Here is a 20538-nt window from a genome sequence, read left to right on the forward strand (position 1 = left end):
AATTGGGTGTATTCCCTAGAAATTGGATTACCCAGCCTCCAATTCCTTAAAACGAACATGTTGTAATGGTACAACTATATTTATAAATTTAAGACAATCGTGGAATTTCCTCGTTGGTTCCTCATAATTCTGTACTGTAGTATTTGAATGCATTCACATATTCCTCTCGGCTGAACAATCATAAATATCTTAGCTAGGTTTCCAAATAATTGTAGTATTGTACTAGTGTTCAAGACGAAAACTACTTCCAACCATAATGTTGGTAAATGATAAACAATACATTGATACAATTGGTTGGCAGATGAAAAATTGGTTGAGAAAATAAAAACTCTACTGATGAAGTTGTATGGTTATAAGTTGATATCACAGCAGTCCCGGCCTAACATATGCATTGATTTTACTTCAATAATACAATGTGGAAATTTCTGACTAACCCAGATGTGATACCTCTTTCTTTTAGAAACCCATCATTAAAATCATATATATGTATAACCCCAAATCCTAGATCGACGGTCAAAATTATTAGCTTAAGATTGAATTTAGGTTTTCACATTTTTATGGAGACTAAATTACCCTTTATAAATTAATAATATGTGTTATTAAAATTTTCTTTTACGGATAATTCCATTCTTAATCGGTTAACATATTCTTTTAACCAATTATTGGTAAAATTAACTTCCATAATTTTCGGTCGGTGTATAATTTTTTAAGACCAAAATCAATAATTCCTGGGTGAAAAAGATATATAAGATTTGATACTGTTTAAATGGACAAAATTTTAAAAATAGACAGGATGTAAACAGTATCATCCTGCTAAAATTTTAAAAATACACAGGATGTAAACAGTATCATCCTGCCCAAAAATAATTTGGTGTCCATTTTACCCATATCAATTTTTACTTGTCCATTTGAACCCTGTTTTAAGAATATTTGGACATTTAACCCATTTCCCACTCTTGTTCAAAGTCTCCTCCGAATAAAACTCCTTTCTTCTAAATCATCAAATCCACTTCGTCCTTTTTTCTCCATCTCCCTACAGGAAGTATCCATTGCAAAAGAGAATTCGTGATTAATGATTCTTCATCTCCCTATAGAAAGTATCATTGCAAAAGAGAATTCGTGATATCAATGAACCATAACGTGCCCAAGGTGATCTTTATACTTTGAATCAGTGAATATTGTACACAAGAGCCGTCTCAATCCCATACATGAAAAGGTAAAGCTTTCAGTTTATTTTTCCACTTGCAAGCTTTTCCATGATTGATGAATCATAATGAATCCCCGTCCCCGGTGATCTTTTTCTTTTGTATAATACTTTTCATGTTGGCTTTAGAAATTTGATTACAAGTTTCTTAAACTTATGGCTTCTCATTCTCGTTCGTTCAGTTCCGATATTTAACCATTTTTCTTAATTGTGTTTTTACTTGCAAACTTGTCGATAGTTTGACTTTGAATCCATGTGCGAAAAGTTATTTTCTTCTTCTTGTTCGGCTGAATACTGAAAAAAAATTATATGTTCCAGTTTTAGTCTTGATTTAACCCATTTGTTTGCTTGGTTTTAACTTTGCTGTAAGTTCTGATAATAACATTTTCAAATAATGGAGGACAAAACCAACTCCAAACTCGCAAACAAGAGGCATGTTGAAGATGGTGGTGAGGCTGCTGTTGGTCGTTTTTATAAATTTCCAAAGAATGAATCCGAAGCGGAAGAAATATCAAATAAGGTAGATGAGGAGGGCTACGTATATATGGAAGCTAAATGAGAGCATTAAGAGAAGTGTCTATGGATCTTTCAGATTTATATGCTTTTGGAATAACATGTCCATCCACTTATAGTTACGGTGAAAATTTATATTCACCCTTGAATTTGGAATGAAAAATTCCTTTTTCACATTTGATTAAGTGAAAAAATGTATTTTCGTTTCTGTTATCCAAGTGAAAATTTCTTTATTCACCTATTTTGAAAGTGAAGATTTGCGTTTTCTTCGGATAAATTTTGAGAAATATTCATTTTTCATGTCTGTTTAGAGTTAAAATTTTATATTTTCACTTCGGTTAGACAATTGTGAAAAGTGATAACTACATGTTTCACGGCAATGACTTGGGAAAATTGAAAATTGAAATATTCAAAAGTTGTGAAAATTGCAAATTTCATCAGGTGAATTTTTACTTGGAATAAATTATTCTTGTGCAAGGTGAAAAATTGTACCTATTTCTTAGGTGAAAAAGTGAAAACGAGTTTCGATTAGGTCAAATGGTTGAGGTAAAAAGAAAATTAAAAAAGTGTAATTTTAGGAAAGTTTTAAGGGATTATTTACGGAAAGTTATTTTTGTAATCAAATTTGTTTGTAACTAATTCTAGATTTCTTATATAAACAAATTAAATGGTGGGTTTTGGATATAAAATTTTATTGTTTTGGGCTACAAATATTTTTCCCCTAATACAATGACGGACCTCTTGGCAGGATAGTTATACACATACATGTAAATATTCGTCGGTGGCTAGTATCACATACATCTGCTCAAGAAACATCACCAGAAACCCCAATCCCCAGCAATCAAACTGGTCCATGAAAACCAAGCGTGCCCACTTACAGGATCGATCAAATAAAGTGAAATCAAGTCACTTTAATTCACTCTCCAACTAATCCATAAATTAGGTTGTCTTCTACAAATAGCTAGATACATTACAGAAACTCTGATAACACATTCCAACAAACACTTTTCTTAAGCTTCGATCTCCATTTGCTATTACATCAATCATATACCCAATTCTGGCCGTCATGGCAAAAACACTCCCCCAGCATGTCATCATCCAATCGAGCGACAACAATAGGTACGCGCGCTTCGACAGTGAGAATCAATTATTACCTAATGCCCTCCGGTTTGAGGGAGAGTATAGTTTCGGGATCGAAACAAGATTCGAAGTAGTCCCTGCTACCACCACTGCAACTGGATTCGTCCATATCCGGTGTTTGCAGAACAACAAGTACTGGTCAAATTCCGGTTATTGGGTCACTGCTACGGCCGAAAAACCTGAAGAGGATATGTCCGACCAACACTGCACGCTCTTCCAGCCTGTTTTCTTGGAAGTCAACAACAACAACCACCATATCGCTAAGCTCCGGCATGCAAATACAGGCGAGTTCGTTAGGAGGCATAATGATGCAAATGATTATAACGGTTGCTTGACTTTACGGCCTGAACTGCAACCAGACGAGGACAACACTGATGTGTGCACCTTCATCGACTGGGAATCTGTCGTCATGTTGCCCGACGTTATCCGGATCAAGGGTGACAATGGAAACCACTTGAGGGCCTACGCAGGTGGGTTTATGGACTTCCAAAGCAAAGCCGATAATTCCTCAATGTATGACTATGAGGTGTCTCCAACACGTGACGGAGGGATACGCCTGAAGAATACTCATTTTGGAACCTACTGGACGGATATGGATCCTGTTTGTTTTGTACGGTTAAAGAAGGCTGACCCCGAAGACCATGATACAAAGACCATCTTTTTACCCGTCATAGTGGATGGCAACCGCATCCTCATACGAAGTTTCAAGAACGGGAATTTTTGTAAGAGATACGATGCAAGCTACTGGAAGAAGGGTTATTCTAAGAAGACCTGCCTCTCCACAATCTATAAGCATCTTGAGGAGCCGTGTCACATGGAGATTGAGGAGCCTGTTTTGGCAAGGACGATCTCTAATGTCAGATATCAACTTACTAGTGCAAGGGTTTACAACGAGAGAACTCTCGCACTTATTTCCGACGATTCAAGAAACAGAACTCAACATCCCCAGACGTCAGAAATGAATCTTAAGACGAAAGTTACCAATACAACGAATTGGAGTACCAGTGTGTCGACCAAACAAGTTGTCAAGGTGACTGGTACCTATGGTGTTCCAAAGATAAACTCTGGTTCCTTTGAGATTTCCAGTGAGTCTACACAATCTTTGAATCTGGGAAAAACGGATACAGAATGCATTGAAGTTGGGTGCGTGCGAACTGTCACTGTACCACCGATGAGTAGAGTGAAGACGAGTCTAATGGCGACACGGTGTTCGTATGACATACCCTTCTCGTACACTCAGCGTGACGTTCTGATGAACGGGAATACAACAGTTTGTACAAAGAACGATGGCCTTTTTAAGGGCGAGAGTGGGTACAACCATAACTACGAGATGGTTGAGCTTCCTCTCTAGTTCTAGTAGAGCTCGCTTGGTTGATGGTAACTAATGTGTGGATTTACCTAATTGCAAGCACCTCAATTTGCACTCAATGACTTTAATTTGCTTGTTTGTTTTTTCTGTTGAAAACCCAATGTCCCTTGTTTTGTTTGTTTATAATTTTGCAACTTCTATCTTGAAATAAAGTAGTTATCTTGTTCAACTAAGAAAAAATAGCAGTAAATCTTGCAACAAGGAGAACAAGAGCCCCTCTTAGTAATTACTAATTAACTTGACCGTAACACAAGACTCGACTAAAGGCCTCAAAAATAAATCCTTGACTTGAGTTTAGCGAGTTTGATAAGAACCACCGACACTCATCTAAAACATTTTTCAACCCATGTGCGTACACTAATTATTTACCTTTGAGAGTCCAAGTCCGACCACACCACCTATTCATCATCAAATTGTGTTAGGTCTTTAACAGTAGCACTACACATACTGACCTGATATAAGTGATAATGACAAGATTCTTGCCATTGATAATTGATACCAGTCGAACGTGGTGTGGTTGAAAGAAGTCACAGACCCCGTACGACAGAGAAAACCACAACTTGTATAAAAGTACTTGAATTACTTTTTTTTTTTTAAATAATTACCGCTTTTCAGTAGATACCAGAGACTTGAATTCCTACAAAACACTTCTCTTAAGCTTCTGCATTTTCTTCTATGATTGGTATGGAAAGATTTTCAAACTAATAAAAGTACTAACAATGGTGGATATGAGCAACACAATAAGCGGCTAACTACTTCATTCTTTGGAGATGTTTCAAAATTTTTAGAGAGTTTGATAAGAACCACCGACACTCATCTAAAACATTATTAGCAGATCTAAACTCCCTTCGGAGGTAGTGATTGTAAATCTAGAGAATGTGAGAGGTGGTAAAGTAGAGGCAGACAAGGCTAAATTGAAAGGCAAGCAAAGCATTCGAATTTTGAGTTTACAGTGGAAGAATTTCCAAGCAGAGAAGAAGAAGATGTTAATAATTCTGTTATGTTGTTGGAAGGTTTCCAACCTCACCCTAATTTGGAGGAATTGTCAGTCCCCGTTAAATAATGGAAAGTAATTAATGATTCCGAGAATATTCTATCAATTAGCTTAACACGTCCAAACCAGTCAGAAGATCATACTCGGCAATTTTGACTACCATGTCGCACAGAGATTCTACACTCTGTGAATCAAACATCTATCAAGTCCCAATACTTGTAAGTCAAAAACCCGCCAAAAATCAAATACTTGGAACTTTAGGCGGGGTTGTAGATACAGAATGCCACACAGCGTTAGCGGTGCGAAGCGCTAATTATTATACAGACGCGAAGACCTTCGCACACAACCAGTAGAATAACGTATCAGATGACATCAGCCTATTCACGAGGAAAGTGCGAAGGTCTTGCGAAATTTCAACACCCATTTTAGGTGTATAGACAGTTTGACTTGAACCAGCAGAGATCATTATTTGGTGATACCAATTCTCTAACAAAATCATCATTTTGATCTTCTTGTCGACCGCCAATTCAAACTGTAACGGTAAATTCATGACCATGTAAAAATATCTTCTCTATCCGCCATATTCAAATTACTAATCAAGATTGAAGACCCACATCCAGCAACCAATCACACAATCAAATTGCTTCTCAAAGTGAAATTGGTTGATGGGCGAATAATTGGACCTACCGAGCGAAGCGAGGGAGGATCTTTATCTGGTCACTTTTTTATAAATAATATGTGACCAATTGACACAAAAAGATTGGATTTGGTGTCCATGGTTGGTTTTTTTTCACTTGACACATTTATCCCTCTTTTTTAGTCCAATTACTATATTGTGTATCCTATTTTTAGGGGTATGATTGGAAAGAAAACTTTAATATAACATATCTAAAAATCCTTGCCTTGAAATTTTACAAATTTTATCTCATTGGAAAGGTAATAAAAAGTGTTACGCAATGAGTACAAACAACAATATAAAATTTAGAGTTTTACAAAAAAAATCGAAGGTATTTATCATTTCAGGCACAATTTTAGAAAAGTAAATGTATATTCATTATGCAAACCACCACAAAAGATATATAATACTTTATGTAGCCATATTTTGGTTTATGCATAACTAATTTTCCGTTGCAACTAATAAAACGAATATACTCCCGTTGTTTCAAGAAAAGTGATACTTTCATTTTAGACACGATTCTTGAAAATTGAATGCATAACCATTATGCAAACCACCACAAAGGATGCATAACACATCATGCAACCGTATTTTGGTTTATGGATCGACTAATTTTCCATTTCAGAAATAGTGATACTTTCACATTCTGTTTCAGAAAAAGTGATACTTTCACTCTGTTTCGGGAAAAAGTAATACTTTCTCACTGTTTCGGAAAAAATGATATTTTCGCTCCGTTTCGGAAAAAGGAATACTTTCGGTCCGTTTCAAAAAAATTATCACTCTTTCTAAAACGAGGCGAAAGTATCATTTTTTTCTGAAATGGGGCAAAACTATCACTTTTTCTGAAACGTGATGAAAGTATCACTTTTTTCGAAACGAAGCGAAAGTACCACTTTTCCAAATACAGAACAAAAATAGTCGCAGACAAACCTCACCTTCAAATTTTTCTTCGATCGGCCCTCCCACCGTGGCAACTGTTGTACTAGCTTATACACGATTTAATCACAATACGACGCACTTTGAGCCCGGTTCCGAAATGCCAACATCCACATTTTCCTATCACCTCTTTTCACCCTTCCTCTGCCTTCAAAATATGCCAACATCCACATAAAAGCACCAAACCCGAATCATTGGTGCAAAACTCATATTCCTGTCGGCTCAGCAATTTTGTCACCGAGTTTCATAACACTACTCACTTGCTCAATCATTGTTTTCCCTCCCCTTATGTATACAGATATGACCAAAAGCTGCGGGAACAATAATGTGTTTTCAACTCACCCTGCTGGGATCAGAAAACAGAATAACCGAGTAACCATATAAAATGAGTTGGCTCATTGGAAGAACCCGAACAAAGGTGCTAGTTATCAGATATTAGTCCCATAAGTTCTTTCCAGCTCCCCATATGCAGCTTATCAGATATTTAGCAAGTCATATTCCCAGCTCGGTTTCTTTCTGAGCGAGCCATAAGCTCCTTGGTGAGTTTTAACTTCTAAGCAAGTTAACGAGTTGTTTCTTTGAGAATCTGTCTTGACTCGGATCACAACAACTAAGGCGTACTTACATGATCCTCAAAGTACGTTAGCTGCAAAAACATTTGGTTTAAAACCCATTGCTTACGCCAACTTCTGCAAAATCTCTGGATCATTCAAGTACCTAAAAATCAAGTTAAAAAGAACCCAATGAACAGAACAAATACATGTTATTTTCAAGAAGGATAGTTCTTTAGGTTGCTCATTGAATTTTCCCGAACAACATGGTGGTTGTTGTTGAGTTTCAATAAGGCTTTTCTTAAATATATCTCACACATTTATTAATCATTGCCCAAAAAATTTAAGTTAAAATGAAAAGCTAAAAGTTAAAACAAAAAGTCAAAGAAATTTTTATTTTTTATTAACAATTAAACTTAAATCTCCCTTATACTCAAAACAACATAAACCCTAACTTTTTTGTTAATCATACTTAAAACTTGTCATTGTTCTTTTAATATTCTCAAAAGTTGAACAATTATACAGAAACCTTAATTCTTCTTTACCCCCGAAACAAAATAAATTTTAATCATAATTTTCTTTAAAATAATTTTTCTTAATCATGATTATATTAAAATTGATCAGGGTGTATATTCTAATTGTTTTCTTAAAAATATTCCACAAAAACATCAATCGAAATGGAACCGACTAGGGTTTTATTCTTTTCCAATAACCATTCTCCTAGAACGCCATAAACATAATCTATTCAAAAAAAATCTCTAAAATGATGTTGTTTTCTTCTCAATCATAATTACACTAGAATCGATTGAGTAGCTTTATTATTCTTCAAAAACATTAATTATGTCAAATATCTTACATAAATTTAATTAGATAATTAACTTTTTTTTTGTTTTTTTTTTGTTGATGTTGATTTAGGGATTAGTGATTATCTTATTATTTTGGGTTATATATAATAATTGTATATAATTTTGTGGGCTATGTAAAATGATTATAAAATTATGTTTGGTTAGCTTAAATACTTATTTTAAATGAGTTACGGTTAATAAATGTGTTGGCTATATTTAAGAAAAGCCTTCAAGAAAACAAGCTGGAAGATCGTACAATGTTTGCTGAGCTTCAAAATGCACCAATAATTTAACATGCAAATCAAAATCAAATAAACATAAGTTAAGTTAGGATTTTGTGTTCATATATACAGTAACTAAAAAGAAAATAGACCGTATGTAAGATTGAAAATAAGGAATAATAAAATAGTATTCTGTTGAAGAGAAAGTTGTTTCCGGGATCAGGATCAACTCTTCCATTTGTTTAATCAAGTGAAATCTATACAAGGCTAAGCGGCAGAGCGACGTGCATGATAATATCTTGTAAATCGAGAAGGAGACAAAAAATAGAAAGAAGAAAAAGAGAGAGAGCTTTCTTATTCATATAGCGTGTTTACAAAGGTTTAAGACTCTATTTATACAGTTTACGTACTTGGTACCCAAATAATGGGTTCCACTAAAGTAGGCATCTACCTAATAAACATCCTTTTATAACATAAACTAAATTTTAATTAAGATGAGTATTTCATGAGATTTCCAGAATCCGTGAGTGGAGACTGGATCTGCTGATCTCCTACTTAAGAGTTAGGTTACTGCCCAACTGGGCTAACCCTGATGATTACAACTATGCAATCTTTGTTGAACTCATGTCAAACAAAGCTTGTCAAGATGAAGTACTGTTTTTAGAGGGTTATATATTTGCTGTAGTGAACTTCCTTCAGGAAATACTATTTTTTAATACAGGCAAGAGTTTCTTGGACCCCTTGCAACAAATTTCCAAGTACTTGAGAAAGTTCTGCATAACATCTAGTTACACAATTACATTTAGTTCCAATGTATTTATCTCTGCGGCACCTAATTAAATTAGAATGAGTTCTCTTTTCTGGTAGTCCATGAACTCATGATAGCTTAGGGTCACTTGCAGTTTAATGGATGAAACAGAGGGTAATCCATTTTGTGGTCACTAGTGGTATTTGTTTACGGGTTAGATTAAAATTTAATGTTTCTTATCATGTCATGGATTATTTGCTAATAATTCTTTAACAAATCATTATTTCACATGATTGTTTTTGCCAATTAAAATTTAATGGTAAATAGACCCTTATCAAAATTTCTTAAATTACTAATCAATTACCAAGTTTCTGTTAGATATCTATACACACTTTCAAACGGATTCCAAATAACAACATCCACATTTTATCACCTCTTTTAACCCCGATTCCAAATGCTAACATCCTCATTTTAGTTTCAAAATAAGCCAATTAATATATAGTTGAATTGTTGCGACTAATTAAGTAGCTTCGCTGTTGAGTATAAAAACCCTTCTCGCTTGTTCAATCACTGCTTTCCCTCGGGAACAATGGGTTTCAACTCACCTTGCTGAGATAACCGAGTAATCATGTGAATGACCTGACTCATTGGAAGAACCGGAGGTGCTAGTAATTGGTCTCGTAAGTTGGTAGTGCTACGCGTATCAGATCTTTAGTACTCCAAACTCATCTTCTTTCTGAAAAGCTGCTTTATAAGCCGAGTCATCAACTTCGTGGTGAGCTCTAAGCGAGTCCCATATTTGAGAATCAGCATTGATTCGGGTCATTTGTAATAGTTGCAGCTGCACTTCGAGAAACATACCTTGTTCAGCTTTTTGAACGGCATAGTCTAACGTGTATTCAACATTTGAATCGTAAATGAACCGGGGTGCATGTCTCACCACCTATCTAACCCCGATTTTTTGTGCTCTACGGCGTCAGGAATATTCAAAGACTTCGAAAGAACATTTTCGATCAACTTCATGATGGTAGCAGGAAAAGGAAAATGAGAAAAATTGGAGATAAAAAGTTATAGACCATGTAGAGAAATAGGAGTGCGACAAGCGAAATATTAAAAGAGAGGTGGCCACTAACTAGTCCACTATCCCCAATGTATGAAAATTTAATCATTTTTAAGATCAGATACCAGGACGCGGCCTCATCAAAATTCATGAACTGTTCTGAAAGTTCCATTTGTAAAACTAGAATGGATGGGTTTCACTTTACCAAGACCATGATGTGGTGGCTCAAAATATATGTTTACCGGGGGAGAGAGAACTCCTCAATCATTGAGCTCAGCCATGAAAGCTTGGTGGAAGTCTGTCAGGCGTGCGACAATAACCGGGATCTCTTCCTGATGGATCTTTTCCTCTTGAACTAGAATAGACAATCCAACAAACCATACACCAGGAACCGACTACAAACAAAAAAAAAACAATTGACATGCTCACATGTGCCCTGCAGAGAAAAATAGAATACATGTAAAGTAGGGCAAAGTAAAGAAGATAAGTGAATAGTCCCACCTGTCCAAAGTTAGATCCAGGTGATGCAACAATTCCAGTAGCTTCTGGGAGACGCTTAGCGTAAAATGCATCTGGGGCAGTCTTTAAAGCATCAGCAGCTTTGCTTGCTTCTTGAGGAAATTGAATACGAGGATATAAATACATTCCATCGTTAGCTTTGTCACACGTTACACCTTCTAAGCTATTGAAGGTGTCTTCAAGTGCCTATGAATACAATATTCAAGTGTATAAGTAAATACATTATTGTACGACTGACTTCATATATTCATTCAACAACATATGAAATTAACCAACCTTGTAAAGCCTAGCTAGGGAAGGTAAAACTCCATTTTTCTTGGCTGAATAAGATTCATAGAATCCCTCCCCAACCTAAACAAGATTTGATCCGTTAAATATATATGAATTCCTTGAACACCTAAGAGTAAATAAATACTAAATAAGACGATGATTATGTAAAGCATCTTGTTCAGGGATCATTTATGTATTCACAAGAAAGTTTTCAACATGGGAGATGACCTAGCACCTGGAATTTTGTATGAATCGAATTGACAAAATTCTCTAAATGTTATGAATTCAGTTTTACTTCGTAGTCTCTATCAATTTGAATATTAATCCATTATGAATTCCAAGACTAACTGGGTATCACCAAGATGGCAGTTGCGTACTTGAGTTACTGGCAGGTCTACGAAGAAATTGTTTATGTCAAGGACAAGAGATTTCACTTTCAAGAAGGTTGCTATGTCAATGGGAAATGGTGAGAAGGACATATCATTAGCATCTTTCCAGTCAGTTTCTAAAATATGGGCTCTCATGTTATAAATCGGATTTATTTTTAAAGTAATCTAAGATTTAGAACTGAAACTCTTAATTTTCATGTCAAGTTATCACAGAAAGTATGCAAAGAGAGGTGGTTATTTGGAGATTACTGGCTTTACTAAGTTCTAACTTATAGGAACTATTTTAGAGCTGATCTGAGCATAAATAAAATAGGCACCTAAATTCCAGTAAGCAGTTACCTCATCTGCGAGAAGAACCAAATTTTCCTTCTTGCAAAATTTCGCAATTGGCGGCTAGTTTTCCTCCACAATGACCTACAATTATGAACAAGAATGTAACAGAAATCTTCAAGAAACTTGTAACAAATGTCAGCAAATGTGTAAGGCAGAACAAGCTTATTGTACGCTAAGCAATTGAGTGCTGTTGCTATACATGACCAGTTGGATTTATCACTACCAAGGATTGAATGGTTATGCCTTCTGATTTGGCATATTCCTGCTGTTTGTCTTCCGTCTTATGACACAATTATATGCGAGTAGGATCAAAATGATAATACAACTCCAATGTTTAAATACAAGCTTTAAACAAGTTTGTATCTAGTGAAAATAACTCAGAATGAAGCAAAGTCATGCAAATATAAAAATCAATTGCACGGGGCTTCCTCAAAAATAAAAGATGAATCACCACCTCATCAGAAGGATAAATAATCAGATTGCACGGGGGCTTCCTCTTGTAAGCGCTGCAATGAAAGCAAAAGAAGCATAAGTAATCAGATTTGGCACTTGAAATATCTTGAATACAACAACCACTGGAAGTGATAAATATATACCTGAGCAGCCAAATTTTTCTTCCTTTCTTCTTCCAGTTAAGTTTTCTGTTCTCAATTTAAGGAAAACAAATCTTAGATTCCTTCTAGAAACGAACAACCAAATGAGAAACAGATGAAATGTCCACATTCTGAACCAATTAAACCCAGTGAGGAGAAACTGAGTAAATCAGAGAATGATTAATTAAGATTAGGTCGAGGACCACTGAAGAAACAATAAATTGATTACAAACAAACCCGAAATGAATAATCCCCTGAGCTCAGTTCTTCTCCTTTCTTTCTCTTCCTCTCTAACTTCTGTTTTAAGGGGGATCATGATTCTGGTTCTTCATCCTTTAAATTTATTCAAAAAAATCAAGAAAAACAAAATGAATCTGTTTTTGGTATGAGAGACGTTGGAATTGAATTGGGATTTCTTTGCCCTCCCGCCATTTCATAAACCCCCTCTATTGTGTGGTTAGTATTTTCGCGGATTAGAGTCAATGTCAGATGTTTGACACAGCTGACTCGCGATCTAACTCGTTATGAATCCCTGACTCATGACTTACTTGCGTATAATGACTAAAATGTCCTCGAGATTTTGGAACTAGGATTTCATTTTCTTTCAATTTCACTCCGAGTTCCCTTCAGTTCAAAGCTTAGACACCAAAACGAAAACGTGAGATTTTTTTTCTTTTTGTTTTTAAAGACGATGATGAAGGATGAAAAAGCAGCCATGGATTGAAAATCAACACAAGTATTTCGTACTGTACTCCCCTTTTCCTCATTCTCCTTTTCTGTATCTAGTGTGGATCCTTTTTCTAGGGTTTTAAGAAGGAATCCCTGTTACTAATATCAGTTTCATCGTTTGATTTTTTGTTGTTTCTTTAGTAATGGGTTTTGATTGGATTGAAAAAAAATTGTTTGCTTCTCAAAGATTTCGGCAATTTGGGACTCAATTGGAGTAGGTGTGGTTATGGTTTTGTGCTGTTCATCATCTGTTTGTTTTATTGTTACTCAGTGGACTGAATATTTATTCCTGCCGCTACTCCATCAATTTTTTTACTTCTGGGTTTCAATCATTTTTAAACTTGGATGGGATTATTGATAGAGTTTTTACAAAGTTGGTTTACTCAGCAAAATGTTTATTGGTTAATTTGGTGATACCATCGACAACGGAAGTATATTAGAGAGAATTGCAACTTCATACTGACAACATTTTAGACATGACAGTCCATCTGAAGAATTAAATTTCGTGGTTGTTATTTATAATCCCTGTAGGACTCATGTGCAATACTATGATGGTCGTTGGGGCATTCCTAGATTGTATCCTCAAGTTTTAGCTATCGACAATGTTCAGATTTCAGTAATTCAGGATAATTGAAATATGTTGACTTGATAATCATGAGTATCATATTTTAATTGGTTTGTACGAGCCAAGAAAGAGACCTAACAGCTGTCGAATCATGTCTCATGGCCTTCACTTAGATACTTATGCTGAAATGTCCGAGCTTATAACTACTGAATTAACTGAATATATACATTGGTGTAATCAAATTGATCTCTTTATAGTCTTTATAAGTAATTGAGTAGAGCACATGCAATTTCCCAGTGCATTTGGTCACTGACTATGCAGTATGCTTTTAGAATGGCTGAGATGGGTAGTAGCATTAGCACTCTGCATCAATAACTATTTCAGGAAGCAGACTCTTTGAGCTATGAACTCTTAGGGACGATATTGGGTGGTGAACTATTTAGTTTTCTCTTGCATTTAGCTAAACATCTTGTTAAAGTATAACCAAACAACATAAATCCGTGCTTATTGCTTAGGCTTCTTGTAAGACTCTAATTTTCAAACTGCTATTCTTGTTCTGTGGATGGCTAGAATAAAAACCTGATGAAATTATATGTAGGTTTAGTAAACTGATGGGATGCAGATTGTGACTTCTATGCATAATTCATTGGTTTCTCTGTATTTCGGTACTCAAAACTTTTATTGTTTCGTACTTCTATATTATAAAAGAGACTCTTAGTGCCTATAACGACTGAGTTTGACCGCAAAAGACGATAAAAAATAAGACCTATCCAGAATCCCAGTGCTTTACCCCCCTTAACTCAAAAGATCAAGGTTTAGTTGTTATTTCTCTTAAAAAGCTTTGCTTTTTTCTCTGTTTTAGGGTTTTTTTGAATCTTTGTATGTGTAGATCTGTGATTTCTGATCTTTCTTCTTGTTGTTTTTCGTTAACTTTTTTTTTTTTTGTTGATGGCAGATATGACGAGGGATAATAAGGCAAGGTATCATTCTGAGAGCAAAAAGGCTTATAGAAAAAAGCTAAAAAAGAACAAAAGGGAAAAGGCTAAATTAGAGAAACTTCAGGAGGAGGAGGCTTATGAAATCACTACATCAGGGTATGTTTTTTTCTTCATTTTTGCTATTTGATTTACTGAAATTAGCATCCAATCAAAAAAAAAAATTGAAGTCAGTAGCATTTTGGTGTAATCTAGACGAACCCATAATTAAGCTTTAGCAAACTTCACATCAAATGGTTGAAACTTTCTTCTGTGTTACGACACAATTAGATGCATCTTGAAGCAATTGCAATTCCTCTTTCCGTCATATTCTTATCATACTCTCATCAGAAGCACAAGCTCCACTTACCAATTTTTACATTTGACTTGCCATCATATTTAGATGAAAGTAAAAGTACCACTAGATTTCCACAGTTGATCACCATTTCCACTAAATTTTGCTACATTGTTGGTGCATTTGTCTAACATGAGATTGGGGATAGATGATTGTCGAAGAGACGCAGTTGTCCATTTTCGCATTTGTTAGATTTCCAGTTTTTGTTGTTCAATAAGCATATTGATTGATTGGTGCTGTAAATCATAGATGGGAAAATGAATTTTGTTTCTGTTATTCTTGAAATTTCGAAAGCAATTTGTTGTCTTTCTGTACGACACAAATTGGATTTTAATGTATAGTTATTATCCACTCAATTTGAGCTGATTGATTCAGCGGTTTCTCGGCAAAGAATTGGATCATTGGTCATTCTTGATAAAATGCTGATGAAGGGGAGACTGGACCATCTCTCCCTTTATCTCGTAGCTCAGGTGTCTACTCAAATGATTTGAATATTTTGTTTCCTAATGATTTACTCCTGCAAATTTTTGGAAACTTGTTCCGCAATTTCGGAATTGATGCATCAACAGAATTAAGATTTTCCTTTCACACATTACCAGTCCAAATTCTCTCATCCACTTCATTAGTTGGAACTGGTAAGTCACTAGTATCTATGCCTATAGAAATATAACTTCCAATATTGATTTGCCATTCGTCAATGTGAATCCTAGAACTAACCTTACTTTGCACAGACCTGCTTCTCTGCGCAGAATTGAGTGTTTGAGCGAGACGTGTACTGCTACTACTACACCAAGAAGTATAGCGAACAGAGATTTTCCTGTTCCTATTACTCATCTTCTCTCTTCAGTGGTGCATTTAAGCTCATTAACTGCTTTGGTTTTGTGTTTCCATATTCATGTTACAGTCCCACTGTAGAAGAACTTGAGATTAGTAAGCTCGAGCACGACCCTTCCTCAAACAGTACTTCTACATCTATCCCCGAAGAAGATCTCGAAGAACTGACGAGGGGTAAGGCAAGGTATCGCACTGAGAGCAAAAAGGCATTTAAAAAAAAGCTAAAAAAGAACTCGAGGGAAAAAGATAAATTACAGAAACTACAAACTGTAAGGTCTGAGGAGGAAAAGGTGGAGGAGGCTTATGAAATCACTATATCAGGGTATGTTTGTTTTTTTATTTATGCTATTTGATTTACTGAAGTTAGCATCCAATCAAACTTTTTGTTAAAGGTAGCAGCATTTTGGTGTGTAATCTAGACGAACCCATAGTTAAGCTTTAGCAAACCTCACATTCCCACAGCAAATGGTTGAACTTTCTTCCTTCTTATTACACGATTAGATGCATCTTGAAGCAATTGAAATTCCTCTTTCTGTCGTGTTCTCATCAAAAGCCCTAGCTTTATGTAGAAATTTCGACACTTGACTTGCCATAATGAGATACAAGTAAAAGTTTTAGTAAATTTGCTAAATTGTCGGTGCATTTTGTCATATATGAGATTAGGAGAGATGATTGTCAAAGAGACACAGTTGTCTGTTTTATCATTTGTTATGCCAGTTTTTGTTGTTCAATAAGCAGTTCGATTTATTGACTGGTGTTGAATTTGATTATAGATGGGAAAATGAATTTTGTTTGCATTATTCTAGTAATTTTCAGAAGCAATTTGTTGTCCTTCTTTACCACACAACTGGATTTTAATGTGTAGTTATTATCCACTCAGTTTGAGCTGATTAATTCGCGGTTCCTCTGCAAAGAAGTTGGTCATTCTTGATAAACATCCAGATGAAGGGGAGACTGGTCCATCTCTCCCTCTATATCATAGCTCAGGTGTCCTCCCAAATGTTTTGAACATTTTGTTTCCGAATGATATACTCCAGCAAATTTTTGGAAATTTGTTCCGCAATTTCCGAATTGATGCATCAACAAAATTAAGATTTTCCCTTACGAATTACTAGTCCAAATTCTCTAGTCCACTTGATTAGTTGGAATTGGTAAAGTCACTGATGTCTATGCCTATAGAAATTAACGTGTTATGAAATTCAGCACTAATTTGCCATTCATCATTATGAATCTAAGAACTAACTTTGCTTTGCATAGACTTACTTCTCTGCATACCAAAATTTAATTGTATGAGCGAGAGGTGTACTGTTACTACTACAGCAAGAAGTATACGAAATAGAGATTCTATCTACATTTAAGCTCATTAAGTGCTTTGATTTTGTTTTGCAGTCCTATTGTAGAAGAACCTGAGATCACTAAACTCAAGCATGTCCCTTCCTCAAACAGTACTTCAGCATATATTTCGGAAGAAGATCTTGAAGAACTGATGACTTCCATCAAGAAAGATCCGTATTTGAAACCTATTTTAGAAGATATTGAGATTGGTGGTCCAATCGTAATGATGAGGTATTAAGTTATATCTTTGTCTACGTTTGAGGGTGTAATAACTTGGCATTCTTAAAGATAACATTTATTTGTTCCTTTTAACTTATATTGATTGTTCACATGTTTTCAGGTACTTAAATCATCCAGAGGTTTTGCACAAGTTGGCACAGGCTATGGGTTTTGAAGTTTTAGGAGACAATATTAGTTCTGTTGAGGATAATGCATCAAATGCTGATGCAGGAGATTATACCACCAAATAGGTTGAGGCAATTCTTACCAGTAATTCTTTTTTGAGCTATTTCAACCTTCCTTGTATATTGTAGCTTGTTTAAAATGCATATATGATACATGTTTATGAGAATAATACTGACAGCACCATGTCTGTCTTGTGCAAGAGCAGATTGGAATATTATTTCCTGAAACAATGTTGTAGTATTAGAGAAATTCTCAAATGGAATCCTGGAAAGACAGTTTTATCCAGTTCTTTGCAATGGGTAGAATCTCAACGAAGACTCTCTCCAAAAAAAGACTCTCAACGAAGTCCTCTTTCGCCAGATTTTTCATTGCTCAGATCGGCTCCTTTGGAGCAGAATAATTTTAGAAACTATTTTAGGGCTGTGGATGAAGCTTCGACGATCAAAGTTCACAGTTGGTGTAAATTCTATGTAAACGCGTGTTACTGCTACACTATCGACAATTATATGATTTATTAATCCGATCACCGTCAATTTAGCTGGGATGGCAGGAAACGATGACCAGGACCCAGGCTGGGCGTGGATCTAGAGGTTGGAGTATGTATAAAATAACCAATATCGAGCTGTGCGCGCTCCAGAGTTTGTACCCCCAATGGTCCTAACCTAGCAGCACTCAACTCGGATTATTATATTTTTTAATTAAATTGTTGATTATGTTAGTTTCAATCTTCTACAAGTAGATGGATACACACCACAGCTCTGCGTCTAATAACACATTTCTACCGAACACTTTTCTTAAGCTTCTGAATTTGATTCTCTCTTTACTATTGCATTGATCATATAGCCAATTCATTCTCATTCTCAATCTCAATCTCTGTTTATTGTCCTTTCATAATGGCTTTTGAGGGTATTCTTATTAATGGTACATCTGAAATATTGAAAAAGTTGATTACTGTAATTGGCAGTGAGATTAGTCTGGATGCTGGTGTCAAGGATGAGCTGAAAAGGCTTAAACAAACATTGGAGGTTATTGCCGCTGTAACATCCGATGCAGAGAGGAAGCAGATGAATGATGCTGCGGTTTTACTTTGGTTGAAAAGGCTCAAGGAAGTTTCCTACGATGCTGATGATGTTCTGGACGAAACTTCTTATGAAGCTATGCGTCGATCTGATAAGAACAGCAAGGTAAAAGACTTCTTCTCGTCCTCCAATCAAGTTGCTTTTCGCTTAAAAATGGCTCATAAAATCAAAGGTATCAATACACAGTTTAAGCAAATAGCAACTGATATGCAAAGATTTCAGTTTCAAACTAATAGTAATGATAGTAGAGGTGGGTACGAGCAACATAAGCAGCTAACTATTTCATTCTTTGGAGATGCTTCTAAATTTGTAGGGAGAAATGAAGATAATATAAAGACAATAAGTATGTTAACAACGACCGGCATATTGTCATCGTCAATGTCTTTAAAATCATCTTCTGTAAATCCTAATCAACTAGAAAATGTAACCGTCATATCAATAGTTGGTATGGGGGGGCTTGGAAAGACCAGTCTAGCACAATCGATCTACAATGATAAATCAGTAGAAAACCAGTTTGTTATAAAAATGTGGGTTTGTATTTCCGATGACTTCGATGTGTTTAAAATCTTAAAAAACATTATGGAATCTGTCACTAGATCTAGATGCGAAGACTTCTCAAACATTGATGTATTAGTAAAACAACTGAGAGAAGAATTACAAGGAACAAAATATTTGCTAGTTTTAGATGACTTATGGAATGAAGATCCCATGGAGTGGAATAAACTTAAGGGTGTCCTAGATTGCTGCGGTTCTGTTGGCAGCAAAATTATAGTCACTACACGCAGCCAAACAGTTGCGTTGGTCGTGGGAGGTTTAATTCCTCCTTATAATCTAAATGTATTATCTCAAGCGGAGTGTTGGTCTATTATAAAGAACAAAGCTTTTTCTCCAGGCGGGCATCTGAGACTACAAATATGAAAATTATAGGAGAGCAAATAGCAAAAAAAAGTGGAGGTTTGCCGCTTGCTGCGAACTTTTTTGGTTGTCTTATGCACTCACAGAGTGAGGAGAGGCAGTGGTTGTCAATCAGAGACAACCAAAGCTTAGAAACACCAGGAGAAAATCACAGTGGGGGAATCATACCGATATTGAAATTGAGTTACGATACTTTACCATCCCATTTGAAACAATGTTTCTCGTACTGCTGTTTATTTCCCAAAGATTGGAGATATCATAAAGAAACATTGATTCGATTGTGGATGGCAGAAGGATTCATTCATCCGCCATCTAACGAAGGAAATCAAAACTCATTAGAAGATATTGGTAATGATTACTTCCTTAGTTTGTTGTCTAGGTCTTTCTTTCAAGATGTGACAAGGCTTTCATACTTGGGTGACATTTTATGGTTCAAAATGCATGATCTTGTACATGATCTTGCCTTGAGCGTTGTTGGCAGTCATGAAGTCACGATTATGAAGACAAGTGAAATGAAAAATGACATGTCTCAAATTCGTCGGCTACGGTTAATCATAGAAGGGAAACCACAAGAAGAAGAATCTGATGTATTAAAAAATGCAACAAGATTGCGGACAATTCTTTTCGAAGATAAAGGTTTTGTTTTTCCGAGTGCACTGAGTAACAAGCGTCTTCGTGCAATACATCGGTTGGGTTTTGAACCTGGAAGTCTAAAAACTATATCTCCCACTTTGAAGTTTAAACATATGAGGTACCTTGACCTCAATTATTTTAATCTTGAAGATGTTCATGCCGTGTCCATTCATCAACTCTACAATCTGCAAACTCTCTGCCTTCATGGATCCAAAAATGTTCAAAATATTCTCAATGGAATTGGCTCTTTGATTAATTTGCGATATCTAGATCTCTCTTTTTCAGACGCCACAGTTTTACCTGATTCCTTTACGACACTAACAAGCTTGAAGTCTTTATATATCCATTGTTGT

The 20538-nt window shown here is 35.6% G+C and overlaps 3 protein-coding genes across 7 annotated transcripts; all 3 read left to right on the forward strand.

Moving 5' to 3' along the window:
* Window positions 1–1000: 1000 nt before the first annotated feature.
* Window positions 1001–4397, forward strand: LOC113337234. The gene is made up of 2 exons (XM_026582942.1): window positions 1001–1841; window positions 2466–4397. The coding sequence occupies exon 2, from the start codon at window positions 2784–2786 to the stop codon at window positions 4206–4208; it is 1425 nt and encodes a 474-aa protein (XP_026438727.1). The 5' UTR covers window positions 1001–1841; window positions 2466–2783; the 3' UTR covers window positions 4209–4397.
* An 8566-nt stretch (window positions 4398–12963) lies between these two features.
* On the forward strand, window positions 12964–17904 carry LOC113337267. 5 transcript variants are annotated; one of them, XM_026582974.1, is made up of 6 exons: window positions 12964–13104; window positions 14611–14749; window positions 15889–16140; window positions 17208–17384; window positions 17494–17623; window positions 17764–17904. In XM_026582974.1, exons 2-5 carry the CDS (start codon window positions 14613–14615, stop codon window positions 17621–17623), a joined length of 696 nt encoding a protein of 231 aa, XP_026438759.1. In that variant the 5' UTR covers window positions 12964–13104; window positions 14611–14612; the 3' UTR covers window positions 17764–17904. The 5 variants fall into 5 exon arrangements, with proteins under 5 accessions (XP_026438759.1, XP_026438763.1, XP_026438761.1 ...); XM_026582976.1 differs by lacking the exon at window positions 17764–17904 and adding an exon at window positions 13232–13308 and having other exon boundaries at window positions 12991–13109; window positions 17494–17652; XM_026582975.1 differs by lacking the exon at window positions 17764–17904 and adding an exon at window positions 13232–13308 and having other exon boundaries at window positions 13004–13104; window positions 17494–17652.
* Window positions 17905–18420: 516 nt separating this feature from the next.
* LOC113337266 (putative disease resistance protein RGA3) lies at window positions 18421–19685 on the forward strand. Its single transcript, XM_026582973.1, has one exon. The coding sequence runs from the start codon at window positions 18452–18454 to the stop codon at window positions 19553–19555; it is 1104 nt and encodes a 367-aa protein (XP_026438758.1). The 5' UTR covers window positions 18421–18451; the 3' UTR covers window positions 19556–19685.
* Window positions 19686–20538: the final 853 nt, after the last annotated feature.

Source organism: Papaver somniferum, unplaced genomic scaffold (genome assembly GCF_003573695.1).
Source record: "Papaver somniferum cultivar HN1 unplaced genomic scaffold, ASM357369v1 unplaced-scaffold_158, whole genome shotgun sequence".
NCBI classification, from domain to species: domain Eukaryota; kingdom Viridiplantae; phylum Streptophyta; class Magnoliopsida; order Ranunculales; family Papaveraceae; genus Papaver; species Papaver somniferum.